The sequence below is a fragment of the Perognathus longimembris genome, chromosome 28, assembly GCF_023159225.1.
Source record: "Perognathus longimembris pacificus isolate PPM17 chromosome 28, ASM2315922v1, whole genome shotgun sequence".
In the NCBI taxonomy this organism is placed as follows: domain Eukaryota; kingdom Metazoa; phylum Chordata; class Mammalia; order Rodentia; family Heteromyidae; genus Perognathus; species Perognathus longimembris.
The window spans coordinates 67,646,879-67,663,898 of record NC_063188.1 but is presented as its reverse complement, the minus strand read 5'-3'; the positions used below and the strand labels follow the sequence as shown (position 1 = coordinate 67,663,898).

Genomic DNA, 17,020 nt, shown 5'->3' with positions numbered 1-17,020 from the left:
TAGCTACACAGGAGGCTGGGATCTAAGTATCCCAGTTTGAAGCCAATCTATGGTGTAACGTCCATAAGAGCCTTATCTCCAATTAAACAGCAAAAGGTTGGAAGTGGAGCTGTGGCTGAAGTGGAAAAGCTCTAGCCGTAAGCAAAAAAGCCAAGTGACAACCTGTGTTAAAGCCCCAGTACTGGAATATAAAAAAAAATCTGTCAACAAGGTAGGTGAAGAGCCAGGGCTTGTACCTAGCTAAACTGGAAGCATTGAAGAATTTGTAGTAACAACATGACTGAGTTCTAGATCAGACACTATCATTTCCTACTGTGTAACCTTGAGAAAGTTGCTTGATTACTTTGAGACTCCCTTTCCTAAAATTTTAGGTTTGAGGGAGAAGTCATTGAAATAACTAGGGAACTTTGTAGAGATCCTCCTCCTTACTCCTTCCTTCTCCTCCTCCCACCTTCTTCTTTTTGCTGGTCTTGGGCCTTGAACTCAGAGGCTGGGCGCTGTCCCTGAGCTACTTTGTGCTCAACACTAATACCCTAACACTTGAGCCACAGTGCCACTTCTGCCTTTTTCTGAGTAGCTTACTGGAGATAAGAGTTTCACAGACTTTCCTTCCCAGACTGGCTTTGAACTGTGACCCTCAGGTTTCAGCCTCCTGAGTAGCCACAGGCGCCTGGCTGAGATTCTTCTTATTTGTATTACTTATTAGTAGTAGTAGTAGTGTTAGCAGTAGCAGTGCTTTTTGTGTGTGCCTGTGCTGGTGCTTGAACTCAGGACTAAGGCCCAGTCCCTTAGCTTTCTCACACAAATAGTTAATGCTACTCTGGCATCTGACAACAACACATCCTCAGAGTTGGAGCCTGGTATTTTAATATGTCTAGTCAACTAGTGCAGACTCCATTAAGCTATACTTTTCAATCTATTCCTGCCAATGTGTTAATGAGGATACATCATATGGGATTTGTTCTGTGCTCTGTGGACATCAAGATATGCTCCATTCAGATTCCTCAGAAGGCTAAATATAGAACTCCCCTATGACCCAGAAGCCCCACTTTTGGGTATCTATCCAAAAGAACACAAACAAAATCACAGTAAAGCCACCAGCACAACAATGTTCATCGCAGCGCAATTTGTCATAGCTAGAATCTGGAACCAACCTAGATGCCCCTCAGTAGACGAATGGATCAGGAAAATGTGGTACATATACACAATGGAATTTTATGCCGCTATCAGAAAGAATGACATTGCCCCATTTGTAAGGAAATGGAAGGACTTGGAAAAAATTATACTAAGTGAAGTGAGCCAGACTCAAAGAAACATGGGAGACCATAGGGTCTCCCTTATTGGGAATAATTAGTACAGGTTTAGGCAAGTTACAGCAGAGGATCACAAGAGCCCAATATCTATACCCTTATGATCACATAAGATGATGCTAAGTGAAATGAACTCCATGTTATGGAAACGATTGTTATATCACAGTTGTAACTACTTTCAACATCCCATCTGTATCTGTATCTTCTATTATTGATGATGTTCTTGTATCACCTTCCTGTGGTTGTACCTACACTATCTCTGTAATCTTATCTGAGTATATTGGAAACCATGTATACTGGTATTAGAACTAGGAACATGAGGGCTGGGGATATGGCCTAGTGGCAAGAGTGCTTGCCTCATTCATATACATGAGGCCCTGGGTTTGATTCCCCAGCACCACATATACAGAAAACGGCCAGAAGTGGCGCTGTGGCTCAAGTGGCAGAGTGCTAGCCTTGAGCAAAAGGAAGCCAGGAACAATGCTCAGGCCCTGAGTCCAAGGCCCAGGACTGCCCCCCCCCCCCCAAAAAAAGGACTAGGAACATGAAAGGGAATACCATGAAAAGGGTAAAAAAAGACAAACAACTACAAAAGCAATACTTGTGAAACTGTTTGCTGTAAGTGAACTGAACACCTCATGGGGGGAAAGGGAAAGGGGGAGAAGGGAGGGGGGTATGAGGGACGAGGTAACAAACAGTACAAGTAATGTATCCAATGCCTAATATATAAAACTGTAACCTCTCTGTACATCAGTTTGATAATAAAAATTTGAAGAAAAAAAAAAAAGATATGCTCCATTCATAGCTACCATGTGCCAAACCCATGGTCCCATCTGAAAAAGCAGTGTAAGTTACTTGGCATCTTATTTCTGATAAGTCTGGTTGCCAGGTCCAGAGCTCCTTATTTTCTTTCAATGCCCAGATATTTCTTAACTGGGTCCAGAATGCAGCTGAAAGTCAGTACCCTAACTGTAGTTTATGTGTAGCATTTCCCTCTCTTTGGAAAAAGTGGGACATGATGGATGTATCTTTAAAACAGAATGCATTTCATCATCTGCCTCAGAGAATTCAGGAAACTATGTTTGCCTTTTTGGCTGGCTGAATTGTTTCCACAGTGGTTCTCTGCCCCGGATGTACTTTGGAATCACCTGAGGAGTTAACAAGACTAACAACAATTCATAGAATCTCTTGGGGAGATCTGATTGAGTTGGGCATGGTGGGGCCCTGGCATAAATATTTTTCTAAAACCTCCCTGGATAACATTTCTTTGTATCAGCAACATGACTAATAATTATCCAGTTTACAAATGATGCAATGCTAGAAGAAATTGCTAATCTGTCCCTTGACATGAAGAAACAATTTTAAAACCCCACAACACTAAAAACAATAGACAAACCAAATAGTTTAATTGATACAATGCTAGAAGAAACTGCTTATTTTGTCACAGCATGAAGAATAAAACCAAAATCTATAAAAGCTAGAATAATGGACTAAACAAAAAAATTAACAAGTTTGAGTCCAAAAACCTAATTAAAAAAAAAAAGCCAACTTCACAAGAGGATTATACCAGACAGAAAAGGGTTTTAATCTTCAAGCATGAAAAGTTAAAGCAGTGGTTCTTAATCTTGGCTGCATTTTTAAGTTACCTTCAGAGTTCCCGAGACATCCATGCTAATTAAACCAAATTCTAAGTGGGACCTCACATAGGTATCATAAAATCTCCCCCAGTGATCTGAATGTTCCGTGAGGGTTGAAAAGCAAGAGAAGGCCGAATTATTAGGCTTTCCACAGACAAATTTTTAAAAAGTCCCTTCAGCTGGGCACTAGTGGCTCACACCTGTATTTCTAGATACTCAGGTGGCTAAGACCTAAGGATCAAAATTTTAAGCCACTCTGGGCAGTGAAGTCTGTGAGACTGTTATCTGCAATTAACAAACAAAAAGCCTTAAGAGGAGCTGTGGCTCAAGTGATAGAGTGCTAGCCTTGAGCAGAAAAGCTAATGGACAATGCCCAGGCCCTGAATTCAAGCCTCAGTAATTAATATTGTGCATGTGATCTTGGTCAAGTCAGGTGGCACGTGGAAAGGCAACTACAGTTCTAGAAAGGGCATTTTTTTCTATATTTGTTTAGGTGCTTGTGATCAAACCCAACACTTTGTTCATGCTAGGCAAGTCTTTTTATCACTATCCCTGGGCAGCATGTTTTAAAAAGAAATACAGAAAAATAGGTGCATTTCAAAAATGAAGAAACATATCAAAACTGCAGTCCCCTAGCTATTCCAGGGGCTGAAATCTGAGAATCACAGTTGGAAGCCAGACTGGGCAAACAAATCCATGAGACTGTTATCTCTAATTAACTAGCAAAAAAACAGAAGTGAAGGTGAGACTCAAGTGACAGAGCATCAAGCCCAAGCAGAAAAAGCCAAACAAGAGCTCAAGGCCTTAAGTTCAAGCACCAATACCTACACATGTGCACACATACCACCACACACAAAAGCAGATCCTCTGATATATTCTGTATTTTAGGCTTCAGCAAATCACACTGACTTTTTTATCTTGAAGATCTCAAATAAGAACTTTTTTTCCTCAAGACTGATAAAGCAAACTCATCTATATTCAACACCAAAAGGAGCCTTTTATGGACTAAATAACTCTGCTCAAAAGTGCTATACAAATAAAAGATATTTTAAAAAGCACTAAAAATGTTAGCATGTAAAGCTGAGGAGCCTAATCTGACTTAAGGGGTGACTCATACACACCTCCCTCACCATCTGACCCCACGTAGCTTCATGCTACCCTGCCACCACCAACTCTGACTCCTTCACTTACTCCCTGGTTGGAGAAGGGTCCAGGCCCACTATCATCCCAACCATTTCAGCTTTTCTCTCCTCATGCTGTGGCTAATGAGATGCACAAATTCACAAGGATATAAAATTACTATGTAAAATTCACAGGCCCATGTACTGACAAAGGGTTATTAATACAGCCATTACTGGACTGTTTCCCAAGCCTTTTCTCTCACTTCTAGTTTTTTCCATTTTGTGCTATGGTCCCAGGGCAAGTACAAAATAAAATGAATAGGTAGATCCACCTATGGACAGAAAGGATACACTCTGGGGACATATTGAAAGGCTAAGCTTTAATAAAAGATTCTTGGAAAGCAAGAGACTCAGTTGGCCCAGACAAGTTGCAAAGCTAGAAATAAGGGCTAGAGTCTAAGATTCACTTCCTCTAGCCCCATTTCTTGCAATAAAGCCAGATGCCTTGTGGGAGGTCTTCGGTGTAGGCAGTTGGTTTGGAAGAAAAGGCTTGATTCTCATGTAAACACATACTTTGGCACCATCCCTGTGATTCATATGACCTCTGAATGTGACATTCAGCGCTGTGAATATTGACTCACCACAGGGCAGCAGAGCACTTCACCTACAGATTTGTTGGGATCCCTTAGCTCTCTCTGACACATGCAAGTGAGTGAGTGAGATAATCTGAGCCACATTCTAAGTCCTATTCATCAGTGCCACAATCAAATTGACTATCCGAATTTATCCAACCTTCCCAGTTAGACACTACTGACCATAGCAAGGTTACCTCCAAGTCACAAACAAAACAGGGCAAACTGCAAAAGCAGATGTTGCAGTTCTCACAGATGGAGGCTGTCTTAAGAGAAGAAATGTACTGCTCAGTTTGTTCCCACTGAGTAATCACTTAACCCTCTCTCCACAATGAAGCCAACATTTAGGGTGAAAAGAATATTTCTGAAAAAAAAAAAAAGAATATTTCTGAAGACTTCTAGCCTGCGCTGAAGCTATTCAGTGAAAGGCACTAGTTAATCTTAAGGAGAGGATAGTGAGGAATTTGAACTCATGAGTCTTCTTATAAACACTCCTCACAGCTGGACAACTATGAATTTGGTTTCTAGGCACTGGCAGGCAATGAGAGTTTTATTCTTTTTTTTTTTTTTGAGGGTTTCATTCTTTGTCCTCTTCCCCAAAGCTTGTCTATTAAGTCCTGCTGTGTTCCAGCCCCAATTTGTCCAAACAGTAGTAGTGCCTGGGACTTTAAAGGGTGGGTCCTAAAGCTCAGTGGGTGCTAAGTGATGCCCTGGTTGCTAGGATACCAGTAGAAAGGCATTTAAAAAAATTCCAGGGTGGGGAACTAGGAACCCAAACCCCCAGGCTGGGGTATTGTTCCCTCCTAGTAGCAAAAGCTTATTTTCTATTCAAAGGGGTCAGTGTAGAGAGCTGGGAATAAGCTTTATCTGGAAAAGATGGAGAAAATCAGAGAAGAAAAGCCCTCTTCCTTACTTCTCACCTACTTACAATGGGGGTATAGGAGGAAGCAGTGTCTGGGGAGGGAGGAAAGGAAGAAGGGGAAAGATTTAAGAGAGAAGGTAGGAGAGGGAGGGGAAAAAAAGATATGCTGAAATGCATAGACTTGTAGTCCTCTGGGGTGCATTTCTCATTTTCTCTTCCCTCCGCTGCTTTTTTCTCTTTTTGCATCTAAAGGAGAAATGCCAAAACCTTTAGGATTCACACAGTAAAAAGTCACACTGCCACCTTTTGTTCTCTATTCCCCAAACACCCTTCTGGCTGCTCTAGGGTGGCCTGCCATCTGGCTAGCAACATCTCTTCAATGCCTAGAGATGAGTGAATAGGGAAAATAAGAACCCTCAACAGCTAATTACTGATGGTAGGGTTCATTCATGCCATCCCTCCAGCCTGAAGGGCTTTAGGTGGTGGGAGGAGGATTGGCATGGGGGGCACTCATCCATCCAAGCACCATGTAAATAAATCCTCACAAGCCCTAGAACAAGAAGGCCATTCAGAACTGTGGAACTCAATGCTGTCTTTCCTCATTCCTACCACAAACCCCCTCCATCCAAGCTCAGGAGTGTGCATCCATAACCACCCACCCACAAACATACTGCCACCACCCTACAAACATACATTCCCAAAGTCTTTCTGAAAAGAGTTTTCTAAGCACGCTGAGAAGGCATTTCATGACATTACAGTCACAAACCTAGGTCAAAGCACAGCAATCTTAGAGACCCCCTTCTCCCCTTAGTGGGGGAAATGACAAAATGATTACTAATGTTGTAGCTCTCATTTCCTTACTATGCAGCTATAACCAACAAACAGATATCCTCATTCCATCCTCCAATCCATCATTCCTTGGCTAAAAATTCATTTTCCTTTTCACTTATCTTTGCAGTTCACCCTCTTCTGACTTCCAGTCCTATAGATACCCCAAAATCACAGAAATACAAAAATTTATCGTGTAAAAATGTCAATGTTTCAAGGAACCTCATACCTACTGAAAAAAAAAAGAAATGCCCAAGGTCAAACGGCTGCTGAATGGAGAAAACTCAAGTCTGCAGCTGCCCAGCACAGAGCTTTTCCTGAGTCTCCAACTAAGAGTCAAAACAGGGTGCCTGGATAGGACGCAAGCTTACTTTAAATACTGTTTCTGAAGCTAACATATTAAAAAAGAACACCTTACTAGAGTCTCATTGCAAAGAAACAAGTTTTTGCCCCCTACCTCTTCCAGGAATCCCTAAAAAGGAACTAAAGAGTAATTAACAATAATTAATGCCAGCAAACTTCCCAGATCATGCTTCTATCATGTTATCAAATGGGGGAGGGAGAGTAACTCAGCTTCTCGCCCACAGCAAGTCAACCAGAGCCCAATTTAAGGCTCAAAACATCGACTGACGCCATTAACTAATACTGTCTGCATCGGTTAGGACAATTTCAAGGGCCCTTTCATAGCCCATCTCCCTTCACAATCATTTCCAAAGAGACTGAACAACAGGACACGAAACTTGACAGCATATTGCCGAAAGATTTGCACATCACACATGAGCAGCCGCCCACATGAGTGTAGCAGGAGCATGTGTGTGGGCGTGTATGTGCCCTGATTCATTGCTACATGAGCCAGAAATGGCACTATTTCAAGTCAGGTAAGCAATGGAATGAGGGAGACCTGCCTACATCAGCAAGGGGGGAAAAGTATTATGCACACTGGCATCACAGATAATTTTTTTCTTAGTTTTTGCCAAGAGCTTTCTCCAACAGAAACCAAAATTTGAAAATAACAATAGCAATAATAAGAGACACCATCAATCATGACCATATACGTAACAGACAAGCAGACAACTCAAACTGTAAGGCTGCTTCCAGTTTGTACAGAAGATTCTGAGCTCTTATCCCATTATATAGACTCCCCCCACCCCCATGCTCAAAACTCTTAATTTAGTATATTACATACTTTCAGTTATGCAAATGTTACAATTAGAGATCTCTGCATTTAAAGCAATGAATAAGAATAAAACAATACCACTACTTTCTTCTCATCAGAGCTATCAAGTTCTATTTAAAAGGTAGTTCAAGAACATCATTGCAAATGAGATTGCCCCAAAGAAGCCATATCTGATATTATAATTCCCAAAGTAAGGCAAAACACTGGCTTTAGTTTTGTGGATGAGACACAGAAGAAAAAAAAAAACACCTCAAACTCAAAATTCAGCGACACAATTTCTGGGAAATGAAGCCCAAACATCTCAAAATCCTCTCTAGCCAGAGGAAAGATCACTATATACCTTTACCTCCTATTTCATGATTCTAAAGAAAGTAATATATTTGAAGAAATGTTTTAAAGTTGGCCTCATTCCAAATTGGATAGCCCTGGAGAGCAAAATTAGATTCAAAGGACATTGTCACCAAGTGCCAACTCAAGGTACCCCACCGCATCACTTTCCAAATTTCTGCTTCTCAATTGAGACCAAAGAATTATTTTCCCCCAAATCCATTTCTCATATCAATTTTCACCCCTAGAGATCCACAAGATTGTCTTTCTTAGGATGCAGAAAAACTCATCATTCTCTTCCATAAACCCCTTCCCCCACCCTATCCCCCAAACAAACCCAAATGCACTCCTGATTGCAAGAGAAAAATTTAACTAAAATTCCTTAAATGGAGTTTAAAGGTAGTTTTCAAGAAAATGAGTTGACAAGACACCAAAGAGCGAAGCCACTGTTTAAGGACGCAGAGCTTGCTCTATGAACGTCACATACATGGAAAATGCACACACACACACACACGCATGCACACTTAAATAGAAAATATTTCAGTGGCAACAATTTCACTCAAGCAATAAGCAACTACAACACTCAGGCATACTTAAAAGACAAGACATGACAAAAGATTTAGGGAGAGGTAATATACCAACGTCATACATATCACAGCGAGGCCATGTTGAAGCTCAAAACGATTTGCCCCCTGAGTAAGAAATCTTGCTCTTTTTCTCCCTCTCTTTCCCTGTCTCGGACTGTCTCTCTGTCTCCGCTCTCTCTTTTTTTTCTCGGTGGCTCTCGGGATGAAATCAAAGCGAGAGTTCGTAACCGCTCAGGTGGCTGGACTCCATTCAGCGCGTTCCCAGGAAAAACATGAGTATGACATTGACAAGCAGGAGAACTACAATCACGGCAAAAACGACTACAGTTTGCACATCCAGGGTCATGGTGCAATGCAGAACACTGTAGTGTTCCAGGTGGGGGGCCGGCAGATTGGGAGATGTCAGTCTCTGTTCTGTCAGACTGTCCATACAGCCACCATGCTAGAAAGGAGAGGAGGAAGTCGGAGGGGGTTAGGGATGGTCTGGGTTTGGGCGCCCGAGTTTGGTCGGGTGGGGGAGGGGGAGGGTTGAAGACAGGGGCTCTTGTTTCCCCCCTCTTAGGATTGGGCTGATCTTTCTTCCCTAGATGAGAAATCTTAGCTCGCGCTGAAGACCGCAGAGTCCAGCATTCTCTCTCGGGCGCCACCGGAAAAGCAAAATTCTGGTTTGCAAAGGGAAAGGCGGGAGAAGCCTAAATCAGAGGTTCTCCGGCGCCTTCAGTCTGTCTGAGCGTGCGTGTGTCCGTCCGCCTGCCTGGCTACCAGTCAGTCTCTGTCTCCCCTATTCTCTAGTCCGCTCGCTCTGTTCGTGGGATTCCCGGCTGCCAGCCACTCTTTCTAGCCCTTCCTAGCTGGCCCTCTCCCTCTCCTCTCCTCTCCTCTCCTCTCCCCACCCCCACCTCAGCGGGTAGGCTGCCTTTTTATTCACGCAGAGACTGTGGGCGCCTGCGTAAGGCGCTGACAGTGCTAATGACATGCTTGCTGGCCAATAAGGATTGCTGCAGCTGCGCCTCCGTTGCTTGGAGGTAGGATTTCAACTAGCAAGCTAGTCGCGCTAGCCAATCGGAAGACCCCAGACTCCAAAAGCTGGCTCACTCCATTCCAGGAGCCACCAGCATCCAGTTTTAGCGTGGGGGTGGGGGAACTGGTTGGGGGTAGATTGCTGCTGGGAGGAGAGGAGGAATAAAAAGGAGTGGGAGTAGGGAAGGGGGGCTGAGGGCCAAAGGGGATGGAGAGAAGCTGGTATGACAAGCAGAGTGAAGAAGAGGCATTTGGAGAAACCATGGGAGAGAGAAAGGAGAAACAATGGGTAGGAGGAAGAAGAAATGGCATATAAGAAAAATCTGATGGGAAAGGAAATGGAAGAATTACGGATAGGGGGAGCCAGGCACCAGTGACTCACACCTGTAATCCTAGGCACTCAAGAGGCTGAGATCTGAAGGTGTGGTTGGAAGCCACCCAAGGAAAGAAAGTCCATGAGGCTGTCTCCAATTAACTAGCAAAAAGCAGGAAGTGGAGCTGTGGCTCAAGTGGTAGAGCACTCGCCCTGAGCAAAAAACTCAGGGATAAGCACCTAGGCCCTGAGTTCAAATCCTAGTTTTGACACAAAGAAAAAAGAAGATAGGGAGAAAAGGAAAGAAATGGGGACAAAGAATAGGTAGGTAAAACCTAAAGGAGGCCAATTTGGAATCTGTTTTAGAAAGAATACTTTAGGCCACTGCCTAGAAAATTTTATAGACAACTCATAATTAGCAATAAAAATTCTACAAACCAGTTCTGTGGAGAAACAAATGACAAATTACCTAAAATCCAATTTTATTTGGCTTTCTCTCTTTAAAAATTTCAGTTACCTTTGAATATCTCTTGTAGAGCATTTAGTTTCTAATGGAGCTGCCCTGGCTCATTCAGAGGGCCTTTCCTAATTATGGATGCTTCACACAGTGACAATGAATGTGAAATCTTCCAAAGTGTTGTGTACTAAGTAGGAAATCCAGTTAGGAGTTAAATATTTATCATGGATGAACTTCTATAGAACTTGTTTCAAATCAATGTCCAGTTTAAGGTTTGTGACCCAGTGTTTAGAACTACGAGAAGCAAGCCATCAACTAGAGACCAGAAGATTTCAAATTTGTTTCTAGTTATACTGCTTAGGTTGCAATATTATTTTTCAGTACCTCTTTTCCCATCTCTGGACTTTGGTTCTATTACACAGAAGTTAACATTTATCAGAGAATCCAGGAAAACCTCATTTCAAAAAGGGACATACAGCTGGGCACTGGTGGCTCCCACGTATAATCCTAGCTATTCAGGTAGCTGAGGTCTGAGTGCGGGTCGTGGTTCAGCCCAGGCAAGAAATTCCATGAGACTCTTATCTCCACTTAACCAGCAAACAGCTGGAATTGGAGCTGTGGCTCAAGTGGTAGAGTGCCATCCTTGGAGAAAGCTAAGGGACAGTGCCTAGGTCCTGAATTCAGGCCCCAGTACCAGCACACACACGCAAAAATAGTAAAATAAAATAGTTCACTCCATTTCATTCCAAATTTAACAACTGAAGCCTCAATTGTTGACATATTAGCTCCTCCCTGAGAATGAAAAGCTAAGGTTAGCTCCATTAGTATCTTGCCAATGTAGGTCATACAACTCAGGAAAAGGGATGCGTTTGGGAAAAATGTGGTAAATCTCATGAAAAGGTGATGAAGCTTTTGGCCTCTACCGGTCTAGAAAAGCTCTTGGAGAAACTATTAAAGGAAATGGAAGAAAAATAAGGCAAAGAAGAAAAATACATTCAGAAGGACTTTTGTAATCATCAGTAATGAAAAGGCTACCAAATAGGGAATGATATTTAAATATATAAACATGAGGGTGACAATAAGTGTGTGATTATATGAATCAGACTCATAAAATGTAGAAAACACAGGTTCCAAAGTCCTAGACTCCACTCAGCCTAAAGTTGTTATTCTGATTAGAAACTACAACCAGGTCCCTTGACTCCTAGTTCAATACAGTTAGCCTAAGTGTAACCTGAAATGATAATATCATTCTGGGAGTCACTTCCTAATCTAGGTTACAAAGTGAGAGAAGTAAACATGTCTTGCTGCTTCCTAGCCTGACCTTATATTTTAAGAAGTTCATAAATGTTTTTACATGTTTTTAAAACCATGGAGCATGTTGTAGAAAAAGTACTTAAGATTTGTAACAATGTTTTGGAACTTTTGTTTCTGTACCAGTACAGGGCTTGAACTCAGGGTTTCATATTCTTACTTAGCTTTTTCACTCAAGCTGGCACTCTACTACTTGAACCAAAACTCCCCTTCCAGCATTTTGCTGGTTAATTGGAGATAAGAGTCCTTTGCTCTCCCTTCCCCAAGCTGGCTTCCAACAGTCATCTTCAGATCTCTGCCTTCTGAATAGCTAGAATTATAGGCTACTAGAGCCCTGCCATAAAGGTAATTATTTTGAGGCAACTAGGATTTTTCCTCCTCTGTGTGAGCTTGGAAATCTTCAGATCCACTAGTATTCATGAATCTCCAAAGATCCTTAAAAGAATTAAGACTCTTGGAATCTATTTTGAGTATTTATAAAAGTCTATCAGAAATCATGTCTATAGCTGAAAAATGTTAATATTTTTCTCATGTAGTGCAAGTTATAAATAATTCAGTAAATTGTGTATCATAATTACTTTAAAATTCTGCAAACCAAATATTTGCTGATGCTAAGGAATTATTATTGTTTAAATGTGATAGTGATATTTTGGTCAAGTTAAATACATAGAGGTACTGAGGCAAAACGTTATGACCTTGGATTTGGTTTCTTAAACATAACAGTAAAGCAAAAAAAAAAAAAATCAAAGAAAAAACTCACTGCATCAGTGGCTCATGCTTGTAAACCTAGCTACATAAGTGGCTGAGATCCGAAGATCTCAGTTTAATGTAGCCAGCCTCATGTCTTATCTCTCCAGTTAGATAAGACTCCTGGTAGATATGAGTCTTATTTCTCCAGTTAGCAAAACACCAGAAGTAGAGCTGTGGTAAAAGTGGTAGAGTGACAGCCTTGAACAGAAAGAGCTAAGGGATGGCACCCAAACCCTAGTACCGGCACAGATAGATAGATATAGATGGGGGGGGGGGGGGAGAGAGAGAACAACTAAATGAGAGAATGAGAGACTTGGCTTAAATTTCAAACTTTAGCATTTCAAAGAGCACTATCTTGACTGTAAAAGGTAAGCCCAAAGAGTGGTAGAAAATATTTGCAAATAGTATATCTGATATGAGACTTGTTTCTAGAATATGCAAACACCACTTACAAAACAAATACTATAGAATTTCAAAATTTTCAAAAGTTCTGTATAGACTTTTAGCCAAAGAAATGGTCAGTTGAGGGGCTGGGAGTGTGGGTTAGTGGTAGAGTGCCTGACTAGCATGCATGAAGCCCTGGGTTCATTTCTTCAGTACCACATAAACAGAAAAGGCTGGACATGGCACCGTGGCATAAGTGGTGGAGTGCTAGCCTTAGTACCACATAAACAGAAAAGGCTGGAAGTTGTGCTGTGGCTCAAGTGGTAGAGTGCTAGCCTTGAGCAAAAGAAGCTCAGGGACTGTGCCTAGGCCCTGAGTTCAAGCCCCAGACTGGCAAAAAAGGAAGAAAAGAAAAGAAATGGTCAGTTGAGCATATGAAAAGATATTCAACATGGTTAGCCATCAGGGAAGTTCAAATTAAATGCATAAAATACAAATGAAGTATATCTACTAGAGCATGGTCTATAATGTGACTACTATTTAGACCCACTTAAATGACTTTAATAAAAGTGCCAGATAATGGACAGAGAAGTAGATAATTTAAAAAAAAAACATACTCACATAGTATTCAGAAGGCCTTGGGCATGATTCACAGCATACCCATAAATAAATAAATAAATAAATAAATAAAGCCAAATGACAAGTGCCATGGAAGCAGTGGAGAAATGGAAACACTAATAATTTAGCTGGGAATAGATAATTGTGGAGTTGTTTGTAAAACAGCCAACCAGTTAGCAAAACACCAGTGTTTTGCCACTGTCTAGCATTTCCTCAAAAATTTAAACATAGAATTACTATTTGACCCAATAAATCCATTACTAGGTATATCTAAGAAAAATGAAAACATGTCTACACAAAAACTAATACATGAATGTCCTATGAACATGATACAAAATAGTAAAACAAAAAGATGTAAATAATTCAAATATCTACCAACTGATAAATGAATAAACACATGTGGTATATTCATACATTAGATTATTATTCTGCCAAGAAAAAATATTAATAATGCTACAACACATAAGAATTTTGAAAATATTCTGCTAATTGAGAGGCAGATACTCAAGATTTCCATATGATTGTGTTTATATGAAATGACCACATACTTAGAATAAATTGTACTATTTCATGAAGCTTCTCTTTCAGTTGTACATAAATGTATTTATGTATTTGTTATGTTGCAATGTGAAATACACTTTTTTCTCCACTACACAATGGTCAAAATAGTTTGAAAGTTACTCTTGTTGGTTATGTTGAGACAGATTTTAACTATTATAACAGCTCTGTAAAGTAAGCAACTAGAAAAGTTAAGTCTTAACATAGCTTTACTTCCGCACAGTCTTTTGACCCCTCTGTAAGAGATGCTTAAAAGCTGCTTTGGCTGGGCCCATGAATTACCAAAAAGTAGGTTACAAGTTGGGCACCCCTCTCTCTACTTTGCATCTGGGTCTTTTGTTCTGAGCCATTCTATCTTGATCACCTTGGGTTCCAGGAAGGACAGCATTTACTGATAAGTATCTTGTGAGACAAGGTATACTTGTCCCTTAGAGAGACAATTCCTCCTTCTTACTATCTGTGGTAAACAGCAAAACTGTCCCAAAGAAAGTGAATGGCCAAAAAAACTCAAGACAAACCACCAATCAGGCAACAGTGACTGATTCATTCCTGTCCCCATCCCTAGTGATGAAGCTATAACAGCTTCTCCAGAACCCTTCCAGAGTCAGACTGAGATAATGGTCAGTAACTGTGAGTGGGTATATTTAACCATTATGCATACCTCTTGCCTCTGTCTATCTAAGTGTATAATTCATATCCATACACCTCAAAATCGGGTTGAAAATGGGCTGACATGCTATCTTCCTATGACATGCTCATGTCTTGTAATAAATCTCTTGTCTCTGCCCTTTGGTGGGTCTCTTTATTTAGAATAGGGTCAAGTGGGTGGACCTGACTTGAACTCCTGTAGTTTGGGCCTGGAAAACTTCAGTTTCACTTTTACATGTAGCAACCTGACTTGAACCCCATCATTTTACAGCATTGGTGGGGAATATATGTGACAAGACAGACATGCATGTTTGCTGTCAGCTGCATGTGGCCACCTGCCGTATTGATAATTTTGTTCTGCCTGCGTTTAATGTTATAAATGGAACTTGGTATAAAAATGGTTCCCCATCCCTGTTCAAAACATAGACACTCAGTTGGGCACTAGTGGCTCACATCTGTAATCCTACTCTGAAAGCTGAGTTCTGAGAATTACAGTTCGAAGCCAGCTCTGGCAGGAAAGTCCATGGCGGTCTTATGTCCAATCAGTCACCAAAATGCTGGAAGTGAAAGAGTAGCTAAAATGGGATAGTACCAGTCTTAAGCAAAAACTGCTAAGGGACAGGATGCCCAGGCCATGAGTTTTTAAACCTCAGTACCAGCACAAAGCCAAAAAACAACCTTTCTTCTCCTTAATTCCCTGTCTTTGGGTAATGGCAAGTCACATGCTGAAGTAGCCAAAATCCACAAACCCTGCTTTTATTTCACTTTGCCCAAAGCCAACTGTTCTCCAGATCCTGTTTAATTTTATTCTTCCCCAATCCCTGTCTCACTTGATCCTTTCTCTTCCTGCTGCCAGTATGCTTAATCAGACTCCCATCTTCTCTGATCTTTTACATTCATCATGTGGTTTCTAATGCTGCTCTCCCTGTTCATTCAGCTTCTACTCTCTGGCCCGAATTATCTTTCTGGAAAGCATTTCTGCTACTATTAATTCTCTGATGGATACTGTGGATTATTTGTTAAATATACATATATATATAGAGAGAGAGAGATAGATATAGATATAGATACATATACATACACACATATCTTCCAAGACTATCTTCTCATATTGTTGAAAGGCTAAAAGCTCAAAACTATATCAAGCAATGCATTTCCCAGACTCCTTGACAACCTATCTGGATGTGATAAATTTCTGTCAATCACAGGAATATGACCAATATTAGAAAACAGGCAATAAGGTGAAAACCATCTCTGATCCATCTGTTAGTAAACATCAGAGGCACTGAATTTTTATGTTTGTGTTATCATAAATGCTAGTGTCTAGTCACTAGTTCTGGGCATTTTGTGTGTGTGTGTGCGTGCGAGTACTGGGGCTTGAACTCAGGGCCTTGGGTGCTGTCCCTGGGTTTTATCAATTGAGGCTGGTACTCTACAACTTGAGCCACTGCTCCATTTCTGGATTTTTTGGTAGTTAATTGAAAATAAGAGTCTCATTGACTTTCCTGTCTGGGCTGGCTATGAACTATGATCCTCAGATGAATAGCTAGGATTACAGTCATAAGCCATTGGAACATGGCAGTTCCATGCGTTTTTCAGAGCTGGATAATAAAACTTTTTTTGCACCCAAGGATCAGACATATGAGATAATGTTCAAGCCAATAATTAGGGAAATGGTAGCTTCCAGATTCCCAGATCACAGATAAGGTGATGTGCTCCCAGAATCACTGATGCTTCACCTACCTGTATCTGGCACAGATAAGTACTACTCTAACACTGGTTATTCTGACTATTCCTGGGGATTCAGCATAAAGCTTGTCCCTCCAACCCATAATCCACCAATTTTGTATGCACTCGATTTTCTCTATTAAGGCACTTTCTGATAAAAAGAACTAGAGTTTTCTGCAGCTGAAATTTGATTTACATAACTCCTCTGCTCAAATGCCTTCTTCTTAAATGCCACTCTTCTTAAGGCAAATTCATGCTACACATGACATACAAGCTCCTGCCTACAAGGTGTCCTTTGGCCTCTCTAATCTCAGCTCTTATCAATGGTCTTATTCTTTTTCTTTTTTCAGTCCTATAATGAAAGCTTGTTTTACTCATTTTGTATATGTTAATTCATACATATTAAATAGTTTCATTATGACATTTTCGTATAGAGCCTTGAGCAGTTCTAATAAGTACCAGTGTATTATGCCTCAGGGCTTAGATAAACTATTGCTCTCCTCCAGACTTTACTTGAAACTGGAGTGCCACTTCCTCCAGAATGCTTTCTCTACTATTTCCTTCCTAAAAATGCTTTGGAAGGCCAGTCACCAGTGGCACATGCCTATAATCCTAGCTATTCAAGAGGCTGAGATCTGAGGATCACAGTTAAAAGCCAGCCTAGGCAGGAAAGTCCATAACACATTTATCTCCAATTAAACAGCAAAAAGCCAGAAATTGAGCTGAGGCTTAAGTTGTAACAAACACTCCAG

The 17,020-nt window shown here is 40.9% G+C and overlaps 1 protein-coding gene across 6 annotated transcripts in view; it reads right to left on the bottom strand.

Moving 5' to 3' along the window:
* The window catches only part of Arhgef9 (Cdc42 guanine nucleotide exchange factor 9), a 277,926-nt gene that overhangs the window by 103,134 nt on the left and 157,772 nt on the right, over positions 1-17,020 (bottom strand). For 2 of the 6 annotated variants that reach the window (XM_048335784.1, XM_048335787.1), the window contains exon 1: positions 8,533-9,354. The exons of 1 other annotated variant lie outside the window; for it this stretch is intronic. In XM_048335784.1, the coding sequence (XP_048191741.1) occupies positions 8,533-8,541 (9 nt within the window). In that variant the 5' untranslated portion in view covers positions 8,542-9,354. Of the gene's footprint in view, positions 1-8,532; positions 9,355-17,020 lie in introns of those variants that run through there. 3 more of the 6 variants (XM_048335785.1, XM_048335788.1, XM_048335786.1) reach the window with 2 other exon arrangements.